This window comes from Centruroides vittatus, unplaced genomic scaffold (genome assembly GCF_030686945.1).
Source record: "Centruroides vittatus isolate TY-2023 unplaced genomic scaffold, ASM3068694v2 contig_1422, whole genome shotgun sequence".
In the NCBI taxonomy this organism is placed as follows: Eukaryota; Metazoa; Arthropoda; class Arachnida; order Scorpiones; family Buthidae; genus Centruroides; species Centruroides vittatus.
The window spans coordinates 564,283-588,755 of NW_027120892.1; the positions used below are offsets into that span (position 1 = coordinate 564,283).

The window sequence follows — 24,473 nt, forward strand, 5'->3', positions numbered from 1 at the left end:
TATTTTAATTAAATCTTTATGTCGAATTTAATATGGAAATTGTTAGAAAAAAAAAATGTATTTATTGTTAAACACGTGTTTGTAAATTTCGAAAGGTAAGTTTCACGGTTTTAACGCGTTTTTATTTAATATTGAATTTAATAAGAATTTGATGTGTTAAATTATGTTTTATCTGGATAAAGTATATAAAGTATAAATTCCCAATATTAGAAGAGATTTAATTTAAAAATATATTCATTCTCCATATTATTATTTTTATTATTAACCTAGATGTTTAGATCAATAAGTTATATCCTTTATAATATTTAAGAATTTGTATTGTTTTTGACAATACAAATTCTACACAAATATTTTATTAACCCTGAATAATTACACTCAAGTATTTTTGAGTGTAAAATGATAACAAATGCTTCTTTTATATATTATTTGTCAAGTAATTTTCTCATTTATCATCATTTCTTTGATTGTGTGTACACAATAAACATGCCAATGCTTGCTATATGTAATTAGAAATTATCTACAGTATATGCTATTGTTATTATCCTTGCACATTTTAATTTTTCTCACATTTCTTTGGATGTCTTCATCCAAATGTAAACATTTGTCAACATATTTAATATTTTTGAAACTTTTTGATTCTGAGACTTTCTCCTTTTATTCTCTTTTAATCCACTCACTCTCTTTCTTTTTTCAGCCTAGATCAGCATTTCTCAAAGTGGGCGATAACGTCCCTTTATGGGCGTTGAGTAAATCTAGGGGGCGCTGGAGGGAGGGTATTGAACGGTGACCAAAGGCAAAAGTTGGGGTCACTGACAGCCGTTCCCTTTCCTCTGTTAAACTGATAAGAGGAAACATTGCATTTAATGGTTTCCAGGTGTTGAGAACAATGTACGGTAAGGGCACATAGTGTGAGATTCATAGAAAAGTTTTCCTAAGAATATTTCCAATCCTTTCTCACACAAGAGAAAATGGGTTAGGGGGTGTTGGATATAACTTTATGGAGCAAAGGTGACAGTGGATCAAAAAAGTTTGGGAATCACTGGCCTAGATCCTTTATACTCATAATAATAATAATAACAATGTTATGGAATTTAATAAAACAATACCTGGCAGGTGTTTTGGTCCTTCACTACTATAAAACAGCATTGAAAAATTTTTTCTGTTGCAGTGCAACAAAAAAGTATCATGTTTTATTTTGTTTTTTAAAACAATATAAGAAAAAATTATTATTTCATTTTAAAAAGGATTCTAGAACATTTTTAACATATAGGTAAGGATGTGAAAAAATACTTTAAAAAATGATTTCTGGAAATTCTATACCTGTTTATTCTTATTCCTCTTGTTCTTTCCCTGCACCTTTGAAGTTGTTAAAAATTTACCAACATACCATTGGGTATAACTCACTATACCCTGGGTGAGGCATATCCAGTGCATATAATTAATGGACCAAATATAAAATAAATAGAAAAGATCACATTGATATTGATTTCCCAACAGATTTTGAACAGTGATAAAAAAATAACTTGAATTTAAGAAGGATCTCAAATTGAAGATGCACCTTAAGTGTAGATAAAATTTAAAAATGTGTTTTAAATTCGAAATAATATGGCATTTACTACTTAAAAAATTATACTTAATGGTTTATACAGTACAGATGAATCTTTTGTCAAAATATAAACATGATTTTTTATAAAAGTGTTCATTTGTTAAATTTCCATAATCAAAAATATGATAAAAAATCAATTTTATAATTGTAATATTATTTGTAAATTAACTGTGGTAGCAGTTCTGGTAGAAGTTTAGTTATAAGGAAAACTAAAACTTTCAGTTTTCAAGGGATCTACATGGAAAGGCCTGCTGTAATTTATACGTTTTTGTTTTCTGGAATATTTCATCAAAATATAAACACTTTTTTTAAATGTATAGTATTGAATTCCTATAAACTTAGAATGATTGATTAGAATTCAAGCTGTGGGGGTTGCCTGTAAGAATTGACATTAACCAGTAGATTTGTTGTGAAACCGTGTTGTATTGTCTTAAAAGTATTGAACACAAGATCGTGTTAATAACAGTCACATGGCTTTTTCCACCTTTATTTAGTTGATACGGTACACGTTTTGGGCCTTGTGCCCCTCATCAGTCAACAGTCTTCCCCCAGTATGGCACTTGCACACGGTAAGTTTGCACATTACAAACCCGAGAATTAGAAGGTTATAAAATTCTTGTACATTATTAGTTATCTTCTTTCTCCTATTAGAGACGATTAATGTACTGTATGTTTTCCAAGTTTGTTTGAGCACTTCCTTTGGTATGTTTATGTTGAGACAAATTTCAGAATTTTTCTTATAGACAAATTTCTAGACAAGTCCTTCAAGTGTAAGCTTTAGTTTAAACTTTCTTCACAAGAAACTTTAAACTAAAGCTTACACTTGTACCAAAGGAAGTGCTCAAACGAACTTGGAAAACGTACAGTACATTAATCATCTCTAATAGGAGAAAGAAGATAACTAATAATGTACAAGAATTTTATAACCTAATTCTCGGGTTTGTAATGTGCAAACTTACCGTGTGCAAGTGCCATACTGGGGGAAGACTGTTGACTGATGAGGGGCACAAAGCCTGAAACGTGTACCGTATCAACTAAATAAAAGTGGAAAAAGCCATGTGATTGTTATTAACACGATCTTGTGTTCAACACTTTTATTAACCGGTAGTTAATTTTAATCATTATCAAGCAGTTTTGGTCTCAAAGAAAGTCTACAGCATAAATATAGAAATATTTTGCTGCACATAAAATTTTATATTGGAAGGGTTACAGAAAAATGCCAGAGTAATCATCAAGTACATATAAGAAGTAAGATTCTCAAGTATTAAAAAAACTTTTAAAAAACATGTTATGAAGAATTGATATTTTTCAGCAACAATTATAGCAATTTTTTGGAGTACAATAAAAGAATATATAATGTGTATAATACAAATAATACACGTGTTACCAGATGAAACTTTTTTAAACCTAAATTTTTAAATTTCAAACACAAAAGTCAGTTAAATTTCGCTTATATTTTGTTGAAAGCAACTTTATGAAAACAATAATTTGAATTCTGGCAAGTAAGCAGAAGAGACAATGATATTAACCAATATTACTTAGTACATTATGTATATATTTGGACTAGAAAGAGGTTTGAGGTAGTCGTTAATTGGGTTTTCCTTAAGCACAAAGTATAGAATGTCTGTTGGATTATTATATGCCAAATATGTATTTAACAATTTTATTTGAATAATAATCACCCTCAAATAGTAATCATTGAATAGTTGCCACATTACTGTTCAAAGACAGATATTATTACAATCTTTAAGGATGAGATACAAGTTACCATTTCAAGTGTAATTTGTTTTAAAAGTCAAATTTTTCATAAATAGATATTTAAATATTTTATTAATAATGAACATAAATTAAATAATGTAGAAAGGAAATAATAGCTGCTATTGAATAACTGCAGTAAAAGTATATAGTTTAAAATACTAGTTGTAGCTATTTCAATAAAACCGATATGCTATATTTTGTAATGTGAAAAAGTAAGTATACTTGTAACTTTAAAAATTAATATAATTTTATAGCATAAAGTAGTAGGCACTTAAAATTTTTAAATATTGATATAATTCTATATTTTTAATTCATTAATTAGGAAATAATTTATGATAAATTTTGAAATTTTCAGAATGGCTTTGTCATTTAGTAGTAATGATGACAAAATAATAAAGAAAACAATTTCTTTGAATGAAAATTTGGTCATTTCAAATGATGATATCTATTCTTTCTATGAAATAGATAGATGTATTGACTGGATAAAAAGCAATGCATTTGAAAAGGTAAGATATGTAGAAAAAATTTTATTATACTGTTAAAAAACAATGTTTTTTATTTAGAATACTTTACATTTTTTGTATATTCTAATTATCTATATAAACTATCCATTATTATATTCAAATGAAGCCATATAATGATACTTTTCATCACATATTAAATAAGATTAAATCAAGATTAAACTCACATACAAGGTGAACCAAAAGTAGGTGGAACAGTGTTTGTGTTAGGGTTATACTATAACAATGGTGTATATTTAACTTGGTTATGGTTGAAAAATTACATTAAAAATGCATTTCAAGAAATTAATGCACAAAGATACTTGTCCAAAAATGTTTGTCAATGCTTGAAATGGTGAAATATAGACTTCAAAACTGTAAATTGTGATGGACAATGGTTTGAGCACATGTGTTGATAAAACTGTATTGTATTAGTAAATATAATTGTATATGTAATCTAAAAATTTATATGTATATGCAATCTCATTAAATGTTATCATTTATCGTCCCCCTACTTTTGGTTCACCCTGTATATCATACATATTTAATCAACACACAACAAATTAACATTGCATTTAGAATTTATCAATTTCTACAGTTCTTTTAATACAAATCCTATCATTGTAGCATAATCATATCAGCAGATCAAAATTAAACACATCATTAGGAAAAATGTATATTAATTTTATTGCATTTTTAAAAAACATTTGGTTTTAGTCCTGAATGCAGTTATTTTGTTAGCAAATTTAACTTCCTTAAGCATAAGATTTTGTAATATCTTCATCTTGTCACTTGTTGGGCTGCAATTTGAAAAAATTGTAGATCTATAAATTTCCACTGTCATTTGTCTGTCTGTCCTTCCGTAATCTCAAGATTGGAGTTAGCTAGATGAAAGACAAGACCAGATATAGAAAGATTAGGGACAGAAGGCTCCGATTAACTATATATAAACTTCTGATGCAAACTGAAAGTCAACATTATTTCAATTCAAAAATTTTCCCCTGAAGGGAGTTAGATGACCAGCACAACTCTATTGCTAACTGGAAAAGTGTGATGTACAGGGGCAAGACAGCCAATTTGAGGTAGAAAGCATATATTTTAAATTAAATAAATTTAAAAAATATGATTAAAAATTGCAGCCTGGCATTGTGACAATGTCACAATAATTTGTATATAAAACCAAAATTAGCATTTATTGAATTTACATGGGGCATGTATCTGAACTTAGCAAAAGTTTTAAAAAGGTAGATTATGTTTTAGCCATATATTCCCAATCCCAATATGTGGAGATTATTAACTAATGACAGGGATAACCTCATTTTATTGGAAAGATATGGAGTTTTATAAGGTTTCTATGTTTATTAACTCTAGTAGTGTATATATGTGTTATATAGGAGTCAAAACCAGAACATTGGTCTCTCATATAGCTGAACAACAAAGCGTTATTACACGAGCTAAGCAAATAACAGGATTGAGTATGAACCTTGAATGGTAATTATGAGGCTATTCTGAATGAAGTGGACTATTAGTCTTGTACAGATTCCAGGCTATTATTTATTTGAGAGACAATACACATTTTAATTTGCAATCCTTGTAATTATCCAATGATAACTCCCCCAGAGATTGGACCATGCTTGTTATGCATTAAAATAATTTTGGTGCCACTAGTTTGAAATGTATGCAACTTTTGCATTTATCTCTTTATTGTGTTTATTTTATTTTATTTATGTCATTGTTTTTAATTTTATTTTTAATTAGTTTTTCTTATTTAACATTAAACAATTACTGACTGTATATATAATTAAAAGTGTGTTTTTGAGTTAAATTTGTTGTTAACACCAAAGATAGTTTATCTTATAATTAATGTGATAATTGTTTATCATCATTTTTTGATAATAGGCAGATAGAACTTTTATTATTTTCTTGTATTTCATTGTGTGTGATGAAATTATATAAAGACCAATAATATCTTAAGAAAATAACAACAAAGTAGGAAAAGATAGCTTAGTTAAATTAAAATCTTCTATATTTGCTCTTACAAAAAATAAAAAGATTGTTGTTATAAATTTTTATATAAATAGTGATAAAACATTGTTTTATTTAAAGATCATTTTAAAACTTTTTATCCAAAATATATTGACAGCATAAACAGTTTTGAAACAATATATTAAGCACATACTTTATTTTGTCAACTATTTGCTATATGATGAAATAAAACAAGACAATATACTATTTTGAAACTATGCTATTGATATAATTGATTTAATTTTGACTTTTCCACAATGAGGCATTAAGAAGCCCTTTTAATCATATCTATCATGGATTTGTCCAGGCCCACAATGGGAAGTGCTGATGAAGAATAATGACTAACATCTGGAACAGATCATTCAAACAAAATTCCTGAGATTTTGGCTTTTATGCAAATTTAGGTTTTCTAGAATAGATCTGATTCTTTTGTGAGCCCGTGGATTTTTAAGAGGGATTTTAAAATTAATGTTAATCTGTTTTTTCAAAATGTAAACATCCCCGATAGAAAAATGGAGAATCGGATCGGAGGTCACCAGTGGTATTCACAAGTCAGTGGGAAAGTTGACACTTAGCTGTCAAGAATGCCTTGTCATCGTCAACAACAGACGATCACGTGACCCCTTTCCTACGACAATGATATAAAAGCGAGAGCTACCAGAAGCTCAGCTCGCACGATCAAACTGGAAGTTATATTTGGTAATAGTGCCCATTCCATCTCCCGGACCTCTATACAATAGACCCGATTCAGTCAAAGGAGAGGACACCAGTTGGAAGACATTCAGCGGTTCTGACTCTCCCAGATAGCAAACGATCATCACATACAGCTCTCCATTAAGACTCAGAAGTATTTTGGGGCCAGAGAAACTTGTTAAACTCTCTCTGCGATATAGAACTAGGCACGCATCATAGCTTAAAGATTAGTTGCCAATTTTGTGTAAATAATATAGTTCATAACCTTAGAACTTATATAGCCTCTTGGTTAATAGGGCACCCCCCCATAGCCCTTAGCTTATCTCACACTTTTATAACATCAACCATCAACATTAATATTTTGACAGAATAAATCTGAAAATAAACTCACTATACAGTACATGTTGTACTGTGAGATCCAATAAGGGTCTAGAGTCTGTTTTATACATGAACAACTATATTTAAAATATTAAATTACAGATGATGATCTACTTTACAAACAAAACTTTTAATAATTAAAATGTTTTTAATTACTTGGAAAATTTTTTATATTTTAACTCACAATGGTTATTACAAGACAGAATATATAAACTTTTTATCATACATGAGTACATTTTTTTATAATTTTATTGTTTTTTATAAGGATTCAAGTTACACAAGGTATAATATAGTTTTCAAATAAAAAGTATTAAAGTAATATATAAACTATGTATGTAAAAATTAAAATTAATAAATAGAAGAAAAAATATTTAACCTGCTGATGATAGTTAGTTATTAAAAACATTCGTTTCTTATTAAATAATTTATTGTTTCATGCTGAAGGTTTTTGTTTTTTTCATTTTTCTTCCACATTGTTATCCAGTTTCTGTGTTGTTTATTTGTTTACATTAATAAATAATCCACAGATTTTTCCAAAAAAAAATGTTTTTGACAATTTTTAAATCATCAAAAATGTTTGTTTTTTACTATTTCCGATATGTATAATTTGTGCTGGATATTTCTGGTATATTTACATTCATTGGACATAATCTACTAGCAAATGAACACCCACACTGGCATAAATAATAAGCATATTTCATTAACTATTATTTCCAAATTATAGCCCAATTATTTACGGCAGTGTGGGTGTTCATTTGCTATGCATCGAGTTTCTGTTGGTGTTTATATTTGTATAATCTACTAGATTACATAATTATTATATTTATTTAAAGATGAATTTCCATTTCCATTTATTAGAATTTAAATATTTTAGAAATTATAAAGAATTATAACTTTTATAATTTTTATCTTATAGGTAGCTCTTCAATTTCCAGATGAGATGCTAAAAGATTCATGCCAAATTTCTCTAGCTCTTCAAAATCATACTGAAAGTAACATATATATTTTAGCTGATACCTCTTATGGAAGGTTATTTACTATAATTTTATTACTTAAAATAGAATTTTTGAAGTATAAATTTAAAAACAATATATATTTAATGTTTCAGTTGTTGTGTAGATGAAGTAGCAGCAGAACATGTTTCAGCAGATGCTCTTATTCATTTTGGACATAGTTGTCTGAGTTCTACAGATCGTCTTCCTATTTTATATATATTTTGTAATATGCCTTTTGATATTCCCAATGCTAGAGAAGAATTTCAGAGATTGATTCCTGACTTAAACAGTTTTGTTGTATTGTTATATGATACATCATATGCGTATGTAATCAGTAAGTTATGATTTTGTTTTGTTCAATTATGAAGTTAAATAAAATTTTCAATTAAACAGTCTAAGAAAATAAATGCAAGTAATTTATAATAAATTTTGGATATTTTAAATAGAGTCTAAATTATAGATAAATTGCATAGGATAATTAGAATACTGTATTTTTGTAAATGTAGTTTAAGTTATTAAATGATAAAAAGTTAATGTAATCTATACTTAGTTAACATTCAAATTATATATTAAATATAAATATTTAGAAATACGTCTACTCTAGTAACCTTAAATAGCTTTGCAAAGTGTAGTTATCCACAAACATTTTCAGTCCCTTAGGACCTTCTTCAGGTGGGATCTAAGTAGAAAGTGACCTTACGATCCAAACTCCCGTAACGGATGCATTCCAACCCCCACTCCAGATGTGTACTATAAACAAACATTGCTGTGCATGCGTTGGCGGCTATAACGCCGGGTCGTACATTGCTTGCCACGCCTTCGAAAGTTGTTTTTCATGTTTAAAGTTGATAGAGAGGCCCAGGCAATTCGCTTTAAAGATCTCTAGCGCCTACAAATACTTAAGATGGTGTACCTGCCTGGTTCTCCGTATCAAGGTCGCGTGCTGCAGCCCGGGCGTAATGCCGTTTTCACTGGCGTATACAGCCAAGGCAGTATTGGTCTTTTTCTTCTCAATATCCGTTTTATGCTCTCGGATGCATTGCCCGAGGGATCTTTTTGTGGAACCGATATACACCAGATCCCTATCGAATTGTCTCGGAGTGGAATTTTATATACAGAGATCTGGTGTATATCAGTTCCACAAAAAGATCCCTCGGGCAACGCATCCGAGAGCATAAAACGGATATATTGTTTCTTTTATTTTTATTTTTATACTTCAATAATGAGTTAGCATATGAGATCATTTGTATTAATTTGTTCTAAAAATGAATATATATATCTATATTGTGTTTTAAAATTCTATATTATTTTGTTTGTTTCTTGTTACTTTGTTTCTTTTGTTACTTCATAAAAATGATAGCAAAACAATTAATTACGTAAAACTGTCTTTGAAATGTAGCTATGATCAAATTATATATCGGTAAATATCTGTTTCTGCAAAAAAACAGTTATGAATATAGTTTTGCAAATAATTGACTAGTTTAAACAATTCATCATTTATTTACAGAGCTATAGTTAAATAGAAGTTAAATAATTTAAAATATTTATGAATGATAAGTAATTTAAATAATTATTTGAAAAATGATAATGTAATTTAATTTAAATATAAAAGTACAACACAATTTTAAAAACTTTTATAGATGTATATTCTAATATAGACAATTATATATACATAATAGATTTTAATGTAGTCTTTTTTTTTTGTACAATACAATTAATCTTTGTTAAACTGATATTTCATCATAAGGAATATGCTGAAATTTAGCTACTTGTTACATATCTATATAATTAAATAGATAAATTACATACAATTACACTCAAGCTTCTAATTATCCTTATAAAAAAAATCTTTATAACAATAATTAGAAGCTTGGATCAATAAAACAGAGATAAACTTCTGTTTAGTATCCTCTTTCTTTCTCTGTTATTCACTTGATATTAGCTATTCGATAATTTAGTCTCTTATTTTTTAAAATTCAATCTGTTCATTTTGATTTACTCTCTTAATGCAAGAAGAATCTAGCATGAAAAAAAAGAAATTTATCTTTTTTATTCAAGCAAACAAAATCACATTCAAAATCTCACAAGATTTTGAATGTCGTTTGCTTGAATAAAAAGGTTAATATAGTACTTAATCACCCATATATTTTCTGGCATCTCTTTTTACTTTCCTAGCTTTTGTACATAACATTGGGAAAGTATGGGAATCAGTCAAAAAATGGTTCCCCAATATTTTTTTATTTGGTTTGATTAGAAACATTGATCTTAATAATCAAGTGTTAAAGCCAGGTTCATTATCAGACTATAACTTGAGTAATAACATAGACAGATATTATTCAGGTTTGTTTTCTATATATATATAGAAACTGATTATTCAGTGACAAAGTTATGGGGAGTTCTCTTGCCCCAATGTCTGCAAAGTCATGCCATAAAAAGAATATAATAATATATATATAAAAAAAAATATATATATATATATATATACATATATTTTTTTTTTTTGGAATGAAGAGAAATACTGGCATATGAAGAAAGGGCATGAGGGATAAAAGAGTAGGGAAAACAACTAGCATTTTTGACTGGCACTTTGTACAAACTATCATTATTAGTCACAGGTATCTGGCATGTGGGAATGTGCTATATATTATATTAGTTTGAATTTATTGTTTTTATCATTATTTATTTTTATATGCCATATTCAAATTTTAGAGCTTATTATTACTAATTTTAATTTTAATATCACATTTAAAATAATATAAATTTTGTTATTAAGTAAAATACTTATATTTCAGATGACTTTACTGAAGAACTTAAAAAAGACTATATTAATGTTATTCCATCAAAATTAGTCTTTCCAAAACAAAGTGATATAAATTCAACTTGTGATTCATCCAATACAAATAATGAAGATATTATTAAATGTAACAGACAGATTAAATTACCAGAAAATATTTCACTTGAGCAGTGCAAGATGTTTTACATTGGTACAGAAGGACCAACATTAAACAGTTTAATTATGACGTTAAATTTATCAAAATTTTATTCGTACAATCCTTTTACTTTAAGGGGAAGAGAGGAATCAGTGAACATCAATCAAGCCTTAAGGAAACGTTACTACCTCATAGAAAAAGCTAAAGATGCTCAAATGGTTGGAATATTAGTTGGAACTCTTGGTGTATCAAAATATTTAACAGTTATTAAACATTTAAAAGAACTTATCAAGAAAGCTGGTAAAAAGCCATATGTTCTTGCTGTTGGTAAATTGAATGTAGTTAAATTAGCAAACTTTCCAGAAATAGACATATTTGTTCTTGTAGCATGTTCAGAAAATTCCCTTATTGATTCTAAAGAATTTTATCAACCAATTCTTACACCATTTGAATTAGAAATTGCTTATAATCAAGCAAGGCAATGGACAGGAAATTATATAACAGAATTTTCAGAATTATTATCAGGTTAGTTATTGAAATTTTGCATTTTAAGATTACAGTTAATTAATTCTTTTATTTTATAGTTTCTTTATTCATACTTATTGCAATTGAATACAAAAAATTTCTAGGAGCTGCAAATTATGTTCCAAATGAAGATAACTGTGATGTTCAACATGAAATTTCACTAGTCTCAGGAAAGCTACGATCTGTAGGTGTTATTGATTCTCAAGCTGATGACACATCTGATACCACTACTATAACTGTAAGAAATGAGAAATTAACATTGTCTACAATTCATTCTCAGGCTGCAGGTATTTTATTAATTATAATATTTTTACATATATTTTAATAAGTTTGATTAAAATGAGAAATATTTAGTAATAACATTATTATTATTAGAATTGAAAATAATGTATTTTATAACAAAACAAGACCTACTTGAACCTTTAACCGGTGTGCAGAAAGTTTATTCTTCCAAAACAAACATTTTCATAACCCCTTCTTCTTCAGGTAAAACAGCTGGATCAAACTTGAATATGAAAATTTGAACTAATCCGAACAATCAAATGTTATGTTTTGAATGTTCGGTTCGTTTGTGTATTCTGTCACTTGACATGTTTGAAAGTGTTCTTTCGAACACGTCATGTATATCACTAATGTATTTTATAAATTATATTCAGTATGAAGCTTCTCTTGAGTATTCATGAAAGATTATAGGGAGTTAATAAAAAAAAATATTAAAATTTTAAATACAGATAACATTTAATATAATATACTAATAGGGAAAATGATCATTTGACAGTGCTTATTGTTTATTGTATTCAAAAATGATATGGACAACTATGAAATGACCTTCATATGAGATATTATAGGAGACACTTAGAGTCTACAATGTGATAAATACAGGGGAAACAAACACAATATTTCCAATCTGGAAAGTAGATACTGTAATAGCTACTGACATAACTTTCTAATGGGATTCATACATTAAAAGTCATACACTGATAGTCTCAAACTGGACATTCACCAGAGTGGAAATACAGTAGATTTAGTTTGTTGTTTCTAAAATCCATCCATTATATTAGGATCCTTAAAATCAATGAACAATATTTTCTGTCTGTTTAAAAGTTCTGAGAGAAATTTAAATATACAGTATATATATTCAGAAAGTTGTAATTAATGAATTATGTATATCAAACACACCTTATTACTGAGAGACTTTGTTTATTATGTTGAACAAATGTTTTCAACCCACTCAAGAGGTCGTCATCAGGTATTGATTCTACCTGAACTTTTACAATAGTTCTTTTAGAACTGTTTTTATCGAATCTCCAAGGAATTTGAATTCAAAGTGTTTCAAACGATAAGTTAAATTCAAAATATATAAATAAAATATAAACTATCTAACTAGTCCATTAAATACTAAAATTGAACTAATCAAAATAAATAATGAAATAAAATACAATACAATAAAATAAAGAGTTCTGGTGGGCAGCCCGATGTCCAGCTTACTCTGCGAGTTAGTTTTACGCAGAATAGAACAGATCATGATCACGAATTTTAGGGAAGACATAATCCTATACAAAAGGTATGTTGATGAGGTATTTATTTTATGGAGGAATGATACAAGAATACACCATTTTTTGAATGAAATAAATTCCAACAATGGTGGTTTAAAGCTTAAATTGGAACAGATTAGTAATTCAGATGTACATTTTTTGGACATTGAGCATTTCATTCAAGAACAGTTTTCTAAACATGAAGCTATATATCAAGCCCACTCACGACCCTTTATACATCCCATCGATCTCCAATGACCTGCATACCTATAAACTCTCAGCATTTAGGGCTCTGATTAGAAGGGCTTTCCAACATACATGAGGAGGAGCTTAATAGGATTAGGGATATGGCTAAAATGATGGACTTTGGAATGAGAGTCATTGAAGAATTAATTAATTCTTATATGAATCCCAGAAAAAAGAAGACGAAAATGGATAGAAACAACAGTATCACAAAATTCACTTACAACAGAGATATATCCAGCATTATGAAGAAGATTACAAATTACAAAAACACAACACTACTATACAAAAGAGCACCCATGATATATAACTTACTCAGAAACAACAAGGATAAGATCAAAGAGGAAGGGTAAGCAAGCGTATACACTATACCATATAAGAATGACCAGTTGGGTGTCACAACCAGAAGCCTAAACAAAAGAATAAAAGAACACAAAAATAAGGTTAAGTACTCACGCCAAGGTTTAACTAGCTTCTGGTAAAATATTTCAATTCCGCGCATATGCCGCTCACACCGTAGATTTAAGAATTTAAACATGTCAAAATCTTTTTGCGCGTTCTTAACGGAATTACCGGATGCCTGTTTTAAATTCAAAAATTCTGTTCTCCTTGGAACATTCTACACGTTTGTTTTATTAAAATCGTTCTTTTCACCTGAAGACGACGATTATAAGCTCATCAAAAGTGCTTGTGTTAATGCTAAAGGAACTATTTTCACGCCGAACTCAGTTGAAATCCTTTACCAGAAGCTACAAGAACACAAATACAACATAAACAAAGGACACTATTCAACAGCGTTATTGAAGATGGCACAAATGAATGGATCCATTGTGGAATGGGATGAAGTCAGAATTGTTGCACCAATACATTCACCAACTGTGTTAACCTTAGAAAAATGCGAAATTTATAAATCTAGCCTGACTGGAAAATGTTTAAATTATAAGGATGCCACATTTTTATCTTCAGCTTGGAAGTATGTAATCAAAAAGAACTCATAGTTTAATGCAGAACTTGTAATCAATGCAAAAACCCCATGTTATTATGTTTATATTTGTATTTATTTTATTGTATTTTATTTCATTATTTATTTTGATTAGTTCAATTTTAGTATTCAATGGACTAGTTAGATAGTTTATATTTTATTTATATATTTTGAATTTAATGTATTGTTCTAAATGCTTTGAATTCAAATTCCTTGGCAATTTGATAAAAACAGTTCTAAAAGAACTATTGTAAAAGTTCAGGTAGCATCAATAACCTGATGATGACCTCTTGAGTGGGTTGAAAACATTTGTTTAACATAATAAACAAAGTCTCTCAGCAATAAGGTGTGTTTGATATACAATATTCAGAGTCTGAGTATTGATTAGTCTAATAAATTATGTTTTATATATAATAATATGTCAAAATTATAATAATAACAAGCAATTATTTATTACATCATCATCACAATGTTGGGCAACATCAAATTTTTTATTTTTGATAACTTTTTTAATTTAAAATATATGCTTTCCATCTAAAATTAGTAGCATCTTGCCCCTGTATATCATACTTTTCCAATTGCAATAGAGTCATGCTGGTCATCTATCTAATTCCTTTCAGGAGAAAATTTTTGAATTGAAATAATGTGACTTCCAGTTTGCATCAGAAGTTTGTATATTGTTAATCAGGGCCTTCTGCCTCTAACCCTTTCATATCTGGTCTCTGCTTTCATCTATCTAAGGGTATGTCCTAAGTGGCAGCATCCAGCAACTGCGAGCAGAAAGAATCTTTCTACGCATGACCAACTTGCGAGTGACTTCTGTCCAGAGTGGACGCATGTTGTTTACAAAATGACAGCGAGACAACTTCATTGAATGCTTGCTATGGAAAATATGACAAGCATTAAAACGGTAAATTTGAAAAGTAAATGTTATCACTAACTAGATACATAACAAATATAAAAAATCTTTATAGAAAAAGTTTAAAAAAGTTTTATTTTTAAAACGTTACATTTACAAAATCAGAAATTATTAAATTACATAAAAGATTCTTAATTAAAGTACATACAATATAAATACACAATTTATTTGTCAATCTGTTTTTATTTATCTACAAAGTCAGCCATTTTCTTCTTTGGAAGTGTAAGCAGTGGAAGTGGCGATCAAACTTGCTTGGTAGCTGCTTCCAGCATGCGTATGTAGAAGCGTCATCTGGTGGTTACTGTATGCTAAATGCGGTTACTCCAGACATGCACATTTGCTTGAATCAGTTTGTCCGTTTCGCTTGGGAGCACGTTCACGCTTGTGGTCACTGGATGCACCCACGTAGGACATACCCTATGAGATTAAGGAAAGACAGACAGACAACAGTGAGAATTTATGTCTACGATTTCTTCAAATTGCAACCCAATCAGCTAGGTATTTTTGAGCAATACTCAGTAAATATTTTTTTTCGTTTCATTTAATTCATACTAATTGCCCAGGGGGTGCTCATTTTGCGTGCGCAGTAGGTTTCTCTTTTAATCGTTGTGCACATGACGTCACCATCGAGAAACATGCTCCGAGAAACACGTGAGCTTTCGACATACCGTGGTGATCTTTGTTCGTTTACATTTGAAATTAAGTTTTGATGGGTGTTCGGAATACAAGTATAAGGTGAAATTTAATATTTTTAAAGTATCTGTTAAGTAGTAGTGTGTTGACGTGTGAATTTTTTAGTTATTGTTCATTGATCAAGTTGAATAATGCCAAACTGTTGCGTGGCAGTGTGTGAAAATTACAATCAAAAGATTAAAGGAAGTAATGTAATTTATCATTCTTTTCCAAAGTATCCTACTCTTAGAAGTAAGTGGATTCATGCCTGCAAACAAGAGGACAAAGTCAATGTTGAAAATGCAACAGTTTGCAGTGCACACTTCCTTAAAGATGACTATGAGAGAGATCTAAAGGCAGAACTCTTAAATATACCTTCCAGGAGACGCTTAAAACCTGATGCTGTGCCATCTTTAAATCTAGTTCCTGTTAGATCTTCGGATGTCCCATGTACATCAGAGATAGTAGAGCAAATGCATGACAGAACAATAAGATATACACAGTGAGAAAATCGGAAACGTGCACTGAACAGACTGTCCCATCTTTCACCAAAAAAGAATAAAATTGACATAGGTACTGAAACTGAACCTATAAGTGAGCCTTCTCTGGAAGTGAAATTAGCAAAAAAACTGGATTTAGCAAATGCTAAAATTGATCACTTGAAGAGGGAAATATTTACTCTGAAAAGAAAAAATAAATTATTACATTTGGCTCTTACTGAGAAAAATCAAAAATTAAAATTATTAGAAAGTAAAAAACATGAAGAAGTGAATGAGAAAATAAATAATATTTTGAAAAAAATATTTACCAAAACACAAATAGATTGTCTTATAACACAAAAAATGAAGCCACATTGGACAAAAGAAGATATAGCAAAAGCACTGACCCTGCGTTCTTTGTCTAAGAAGTGTTATATGTATATGAGAAAAAGCCCTGGAATCCCTTTACCTGCACTTTCTACTTTAAGGAGATGGGTTTCTTCATCTTTTCATTGCTATCCAGGAGTACTGCATGATGTTTTGCAAATAATGAAGATGAAATCTGAAAGTCTCACAGTTATAGAATCTCTCTGCATTCTAAGCTTTGATGAAATGAATGTTGACTCCAGACTCTGTTATGACCAAGAGATGGACAAAGTTTTTGGACCTCACAGTCAGGTACAGGTAGTAATGGCTCGTGCTCTGTGTGGGAATTGGAAACAGCCTGTTTATTATGACTTTGATACCACTATGACTAGGTGAATTATTGCTTTCAATAATTCACCTAAGTTCAGAGTGCAGGATTTATAGTTGTTGCTGTTGTGTGTGATCGGGGAGGAAAAAATTCAAAGGTATGGAACTATCTCAAAGTTGACCATGAAAATACATGCTTTGAAAATCCTACACATCCAGGAAAGCACATATGGGTCTATTCAGATGTGCCACATTTGATTAAACTTTTGAGGAATCATGTACTAGATGAAGGCATTATTTTACCAGGAGGAAAACATGTGAATAAAGATGTTTTTCTGAAAATATTATCCTTGGATAATGGGGAAATGAAGCTATGTCCAAAACTGACACAAGCTCATGTGGATGTGCATGGAAGAGAACGTCAAAAAGTTAATCTAGCTTGCCAGTTATTTTCTAATCGTGTCGCTCAAGCAATATCTTTCCTTCTACCTGATGACCAGGAAATTTCTGATTTTGTAAAACTTGTAAACGATACTTTTGACATCCTCAATTCAAGAATCCCTAAAATTGATGATCGTCCAATTGCTAGTGCCTTTGGAATGCATACAGAAGGCCAAGAACAAGTACTTCGCAAATTTTATTCTATTTGTAAGAATATGAAGTTGGGAAAAAGAACACATTTGTTACCATTTCAGAAAGGCTTCCTTATGTCCATTCGTTCACTCCTCTGCTGCTACACAGACCTTGGTAAAAATTACAATATTAAGTACATTTTAACTGCAAGATTTAATCAAGACTGTTTAGAAAATTTTTTTTCTCAGATTCGTGCATTAGGAAGAACATATGACCACCCCCTCCCTGTTGAATTTAAGAATCGTTTACGTCTTATGATCATGAGTAGAAATGTTACTGACATTACATTAAGCTCTTCATGTCCAGTAGCAATTGACAAAGATGCTGATGAATACCTTACATCACATCTTTTCACTGGATTAATTCCTAGTATGGAAGAAGCACTTAAGATGATTGAGAGGACTCAGAGGTGCAAGAAATGACTTTTAGTGATGTAACGAATAGTATATTTGGCCTCAGCCGAATACCGAATATTCGGCTAGGAGCGTGGCCGAATACCGAATATTCGGCCAGGGGTGTGGCTGAATGGCCGAATATTCGGCCAAACTATTCGGCTTGATTAACGCACGTACGAAAATTGGCGCGCAAACCTCATTATGGCAAGGATCGCGCACTCTGCTCTCTATTGGACCGCTGTCACTACAATTTTTTCTTCCAGTAGGTCTAAATTATTTAAATTAATTAATTAAATTATAATTATTAAAGTTAATGTGAGATGGAGCCTAACGTCTACCTCTAGTGCCGAATTGGTTTATAATTTATGTAATAGCCGTAAATAGCCCGATATGATTCGGCAGTTGTTGGTATTTAGATGTAAGTTATAACTTATAAGTTATTTTATTTGCAATCGATCTTTTTAACGCTAAAATTTTGTTTTTACTACGTATTTGTAGACTGAATAGTGCCCTAAGGATATACTTTAGTGGGGACATATGGTCTAGTTTCTGCCCAGTTGTGGAACAGTTCAAATATATTATTGGGGGTTTTCTATTTGTGAAGTTTTGTGATATTTTAGTGCTATTGTTTTTGTCAATATTTTTAAAATTAACACGATTTCAAATGTTATCTTTTGCATATAATGAAAAATGATCATTCTTTGCTTTATATATAAAATAAATTATATATTAGTTACTCATCTTCTAGAAATAGATAAATAATTCTTTCATTAAATACGATAAGTTTCAATAAAACGTTTCGTAAATCATTTTAAAATATCGTAAAAAATATAAAAATATACGCGAATACGAATATAACATAATTAACTAAACAATAATATTAATGCCCGATACATTCTAACCTACACGCCATCAATGCCATAAGATATCGGGCTAGATAAAGGCTATAATATTATTTAATTACGAAATAATTTAATAAGCCTACTAGAGTTAGATGCTATTTCTTATTAACTTTAATAATTATAGTTTAATGTTCAGCATTAATAAAAGTTACCAAAATGATTAATTTACTGTGTTTTTGTTATTTCTTACTCCTGTTTTTAGGTATTCGGTATTCGGCCGATTAGTGACTAAATATTCGGTATTCGGCCGAATAGTGATTTAAATATTCGGTATTCGGCCGAATAGTGAAAACTAGGCCGAATAAGCCGAATACCGGGTAGTAACCGAATATTCGTTACATCACTAATGACTTTAGAAATTTCTCCATCTTGTCTGTCAGTACCTACAGCTGAATGTTCTGAACAGGGACTGCGCTACTTAGTAGGTTATATTGCTTATCGTTGCAAGCAAATTGATATTTCTCTTGGTCATAATAGTGAAGAAATGAAACTCTCTTCACCTCAATTGAGCAATGACTGGATAGAAAAATTGTCTCGAGGTGGCTTGATAATGCCAACAGATAGCTGGCTGAACACTGTAAAGCAAATGGAAGTAACATTTTCGCTGTTTATTGGAAACAATATTTCCAAAGTGAGCAATGTCGTTAAGGGCCTCTGCGAAATTTTATCAAAGAAGTTTCCACATTTGCATCCTCAAGTAATAAAATCGTATGTCAGAACAAGACTTTTTATAAGGATACGTTATATAAATGCAGAAAGCAAAATCCAAAGGTCTGCCAAACAACACCAAAAAAAGGCAAGAAAGTGGCAAGCTTCATATGCTTGCACAGCCAGACACTAAAAAATTTATAATATATATATAAATTTATATAAATAGCTCTCTTGATGCAATGTTTTACTTAAACCAGTATGTATATATATCTAGATCTATTGTAATACCTACATTCATTTTGTATTGAATAAAAAAGCAAAAATGTATTTTGTTAGTTGTGAAGCATTAGTATTATTTTTTTTAAACTTTAGTTTTATATAAGAAACATATTTATAACAAAAAAAAAATTTTATTCTTTACTCGGGAAATATCACGGAAAAACATTTATTTTTTATTGTTTCATGTTTATTTGCTTATTTTTTTATTTTTCATATTTTTTTCATGTTTATTTGCCTGAAGAGTAACCATGAGATAAAGTAACGATTTAATTGCTTATAGAATACTTTTTCTCTAATTAGTTTTCTCATACGAGTGAATTGCGGCGTGTTATGTAGAATAAGTTTACAGGCGTAATTTAATTAATTAATTTGATTTTGAATAGCACCATATTAACAATCATACAAGTTTATCAACCGTTGTTTGAGTTTTGCGGTGCATTCGTTTCTCTAAGATTGCGTTTCTGACATAAACAGCAACATGTTACAGAACGGAAGTGAATCAAGTTTCTCGATGGTGACGTCATGCGCAGTGGCATTTTTCTCGCTAGAGCGAGTTGCGCTACCTTATCTCTATATACCTTGCTAATTGCCCATAAATTTCATTTAATTTTAACAATTTGTTTTATAAAACAAATAATGAACAATGAAAAAATAATGAAAAATTATGATCTGCTGTTTATTTTTCTTTCCAATTAGTACTATGAATTTTTCCAAAAGGTTTTTCCTAATTTTTCTTTCATACAGTGTAATTATGACAAAGCTTTTCAAATTAGTTTTAAAGTTTTAATTTCTTTTGTATGGCAATACCATTAATACAATATTTGTTGTAGAATTTATAACATAAATTGTGTATATACAATTTTGTCTTTCAAAATTATTAGTGCTATTGATATGCTTTTATAGATCTATGCACTTGATTAAGTTACAATACTAATTTTATTAATACTTTATTGATGCAATTGTCACTTTAACTGAAATATCTTTATTTATTGTGGGTTATTTCCATATGAGAAAACATTTTTATAGTAAGTTATTGAGTTATATAGTTAAAAATTTCATGCATGGGTATAATTTTTTATTTCTTGATATAGTATACTCTTGATTACCAGGCTAATCACCAGTAATAGTCATGGCTAATCTACAAGTCTGTTTTAATGAAACCTAATCAATTTTTCTTTTATTTAGTTTTCAACTTCATATTAAATTTATCATAATAGTTTATATATTATGGATAAAATACATTTTGAGAGTGATAATTAATAAGCTTTAGATATGATCAAAGTTGAATAAAACTTTTTACATAAACAGAAAATTCAGAAAAATTTATTGAACTAGCATCTTGTAGTTCACTATCAATTTCTTGTATTATTAACTGAGGTTGCCAGCTGGATATCATCATAAAACATCATTTTGTGATATTAATGATTTATTGATAAGGAAATGATTCAAAATACTTTTCAAATTATTTTACATCTTGTTTTAATGAGGGAAAAAATACAGTATACACATTACTAAGCCTTGTTTTTCAAGAATCAATTGTACTCACTGTATTGTTAATCCATATAATTTACGCCTTGATGTTTTGGAAGTAGTTCTGATGTTCAACATACCATTTTAAATAGCAATAGCTAACAAATTTTTTAAATTTTAATACTAATATTAGTAATTCTGACATAAATTATCATCAAGACATAAGCATGTATGGATAATCAGCACACAGATAATTGAAAGTATACTGTAGAATTTCAGAATACATCAGTAAATATAGAAAAATGAATGAGTATATAGTAAAAATTTATATTTTGTAGAAAATATAGCATTGCTTTTTATTATCATCATCATTTTATATTATTTTTTTATAAAATTTAAAGCAGCTATAGAATTTTAAGCTTTTACTCTTGGTTACAAATTATTTAAATAAAACTAAAATTTTTAATGCAGGATGGCTCAAAGGTATATACCTACCAAGTTTAATATTTTATTACAACTGAAAGATCAAATCTTACAAAAATTCCATTCAAATCAGCACCTGAAACCATTTACATTACAATGTGTTCAATTTGTCCTTAAATTCAATGATGTTTCTTTATATTAATATTCTAAAGTTTAATGCCAAGTTTTGTAGAATGTCTTTTGTATCAGTGAAAACTTCATACTATATAGAGATGACTTGAATCCTTTCAAAGTCTTTGGTTTAGTACACTATTGTTGAAATATCCACTAAAAAGAAATCAATTATTCTGATTTGGAGAACATGCAAGTCAATACTACTTCCATGGTTTTCCCTAATGGAAATATTATTGAATTTGAAAGAAAACATGTTAAATACATTCTAATATTTTAATCATTTGTATCAAGATTTGTGTTACTCATTGTTGAGATATAATAAAGCATTAAACTTGGTAGATACCTTGTATGTAAGTGTCTTATACATTGTTTAAGACACTGTTGTATACAAGTATATCAAATTTAATCATAATTTAAATATCAACTGTAGTATCATTGAAGAACTTATATTATTTAAGTAATATATATATTAAATGTTAAAATGCTATCAAATTAAATAAGTTTCAGGACATAATCATTTAAAAATTAATTTCTGATTGTAATTAATAATCAAAATTTTCTTTAATACAGAAATTGTTATTTACATACATAAAAATATTTAGTTATCTGTCCTCGTATTTTGCTTTAGGTGAATATTTGATGAATCGCACATGGAAAGGATTGGAACAAAATTTAGGAGAGACTCCAGTTGTGAAAGCCACAGAAGGTAAAACTGGTATTGCTTCTGGTTATGAAGGAGAAGGCAATGCACCTGATATTAATTAAAATAATTTTATAATATATTGGGATGTTTATTTCTTTTATTAAATTGTATATTATGTAAATAGACAACTTTAGTAATTTGTTAAGGTCTCCAATAAAAATTATTAAGAAAATTTTTGTTCTTTTAATACCTTTTATTATATGTATATTAATGCAATTTATATTATATTTTGCAAAACTACTTTGCATTGTTAATCTAATTTTGATGAAATATACTTGGAATTGCTGATAAAATATTGTTTGTAGCATTATTCATTCAATCATTCATGTGTTTGAAATTATATAAAAGCTGTCAAAGATTAACTATTTATTACATAAAATTCAAGAAATGATACACATTGGAGATTCATGGAACATGGGCAGGACTGTCGAGAGCTTGTATGGGATTCAGGAGTAGAGTGGATTTCTTTTGCCTTTTGAACAAGTGAAATACATAGAATGTTTCATTATTCATAAAAAGCAGACTTAAATATTTTATTTTCTGTTAGTAAAATAACATCAATTTTATAGGGTTCGCTACAAGCTTCTTAAGTTTTTCCTGGCCCAAGGGAAAAATGTCCAGCTTTCTCCTCTTGATGTTCTTGAATATGGGTAAAGAAAATTAAGTGATATTGGATGATCAATGAAAAGTGTATTTAAAAGCATTATACCATGAAAGTTAATCATGCCTGTTATTGTGTTGCTATGTTGCAAGAAGCACTTAAATCTCGAAGACTTATTTTCAATTAAAGATTTACTAAAAACTCTAGAGAAATTTGGAGCACTAAAAGAAAATATAAATTGATTGCGTGTGATACTATAGATCCTTAGTGTTAGCAAATCTAGTTCTCACAAATAAGATTTTTGTTTGATTATCCTGTACAAAGTTATAGATTATGCTTTTATGAATTTTAGGATAAATTACCTATTATTACTTTTTTATATTTTTTTCATTTATGAAATATTTTTACAAGAAATTCAAATTTCATTACAGCAAGGTTGAGGCCGAAGTTTTAAACGCAAAAACGTGTATGTTGGACGTTCGGTGCCGCTTTCCTCTAAGCCTAGAAGTTTGACAATGGTGTTTGGAAAGTCAGTAGAATCATGCTGAACATTCCAAACACTATTGTCAAACTTCTAGGCTTACAGGAAAGTGGCACTGAATGTCTGACATACACGTTTTCGCGTTTAAACTTTGGCCTCAACCTCGCTTATATTTGTTTTATAAATCACTTTTCTCTTATTTAGTCACGTCAGATATTACTACTGATTCTTTAATTTTTTAATAATTTTAACAATTTATAATTATAACAATTGAAAATATTTATTAATTGTCTACATTAGAATTTTTTAGTTAAGACTTTTTAGTCGAACATAAATCATTATGAACAATAAGTTTATTTTGATGGCTATTGTCAGAGGGTGTTAAAGATAATATGCCAATTTGGAGATCGAATATTAAGTTATAGGTTGGAACCTTGGAAGTTTTTATAGGTAGTTTGACTTGTCAGTTATGTCACGTCCTTCATTACATAATCTATGAACATGAAAAATCTTTTTGCCTGCAACACTGAGGGGAGAAATTTGTTTTTCTGTAACTGTGCCACATTGTTTTACAAATACTTATTTCTCAGAAGACATTGATAAGTTCTCAATATCAAAATAATGTAATTACAAACAGCATGTTAAATCATATTTTGAAAGTTGAGATTTTTCTTGAGCTTAAAACTGTAAGACTGTATTTTTATTATTCTTGTTTTAAAGAATATTCTTCGTTTTATAACACTCTTAAAACTTCAATAAAATTGCCACTTAACCTAGGAAAAAAAATTTTAAATTAGAAATTTCAAGATTGATTCATCACATTATTGT

At 29.1% G+C, this 24,473-nt stretch overlaps 1 protein-coding gene across 3 annotated transcripts; it reads left to right on the top strand.

The window, feature by feature from the left end:
• Positions 1-73: 73 nt before the first annotated feature.
• Dph2 (Diphthamide biosynthesis 2) lies at positions 74-22,735 on the top strand. 3 transcript variants are annotated; one of them, XM_067262239.1, is made up of 8 exons: positions 128-181; positions 3,720-3,870; positions 7,877-7,989; positions 8,069-8,289; positions 10,748-11,185; positions 11,273-11,410; positions 11,515-11,697; positions 22,489-22,735. In XM_067262239.1, exons 2-8 carry the CDS (start codon positions 3,721-3,723, stop codon positions 22,623-22,625), a joined length of 1,380 nt encoding a protein of 459 aa, XP_067118340.1. In that variant the 5' UTR covers positions 128-181; position 3,720; the 3' UTR covers positions 22,626-22,735. The 3 variants fall into 3 exon arrangements, with proteins under 3 accessions (XP_067118339.1, XP_067118340.1, XP_067118338.1); XM_067262238.1 differs by lacking the exon at positions 128-181 and adding an exon at positions 74-95 and having other exon boundaries at positions 10,748-11,410; XM_067262237.1 differs by having other exon boundaries at positions 131-181; positions 10,748-11,410.
• Positions 22,736-24,473: the final 1,738 nt, after the last annotated feature.

Bases quoted from the DNA above. Each gene is read 5' to 3' on its own strand.
- Dph2 (XM_067262238.1), top strand. From the start codon at position 3,721: ATGGCTTTGTCATTTAGTAGTAATGATGACAAAATAATAAAGAAAACA. The intron at 7,990-8,068 runs GTTATTTACTAT...TTAATGTTTCAG, and splicing joins GCTGATACCTCTTATGGAAG to TTGTTGTGTAGATGAAGTAG. The intron at 11,411-11,514 runs GTTAGTTATTGA...AAAAATTTCTAG, and splicing joins ATTTTCAGAATTATTATCAG to GAGCTGCAAATTATGTTCCA.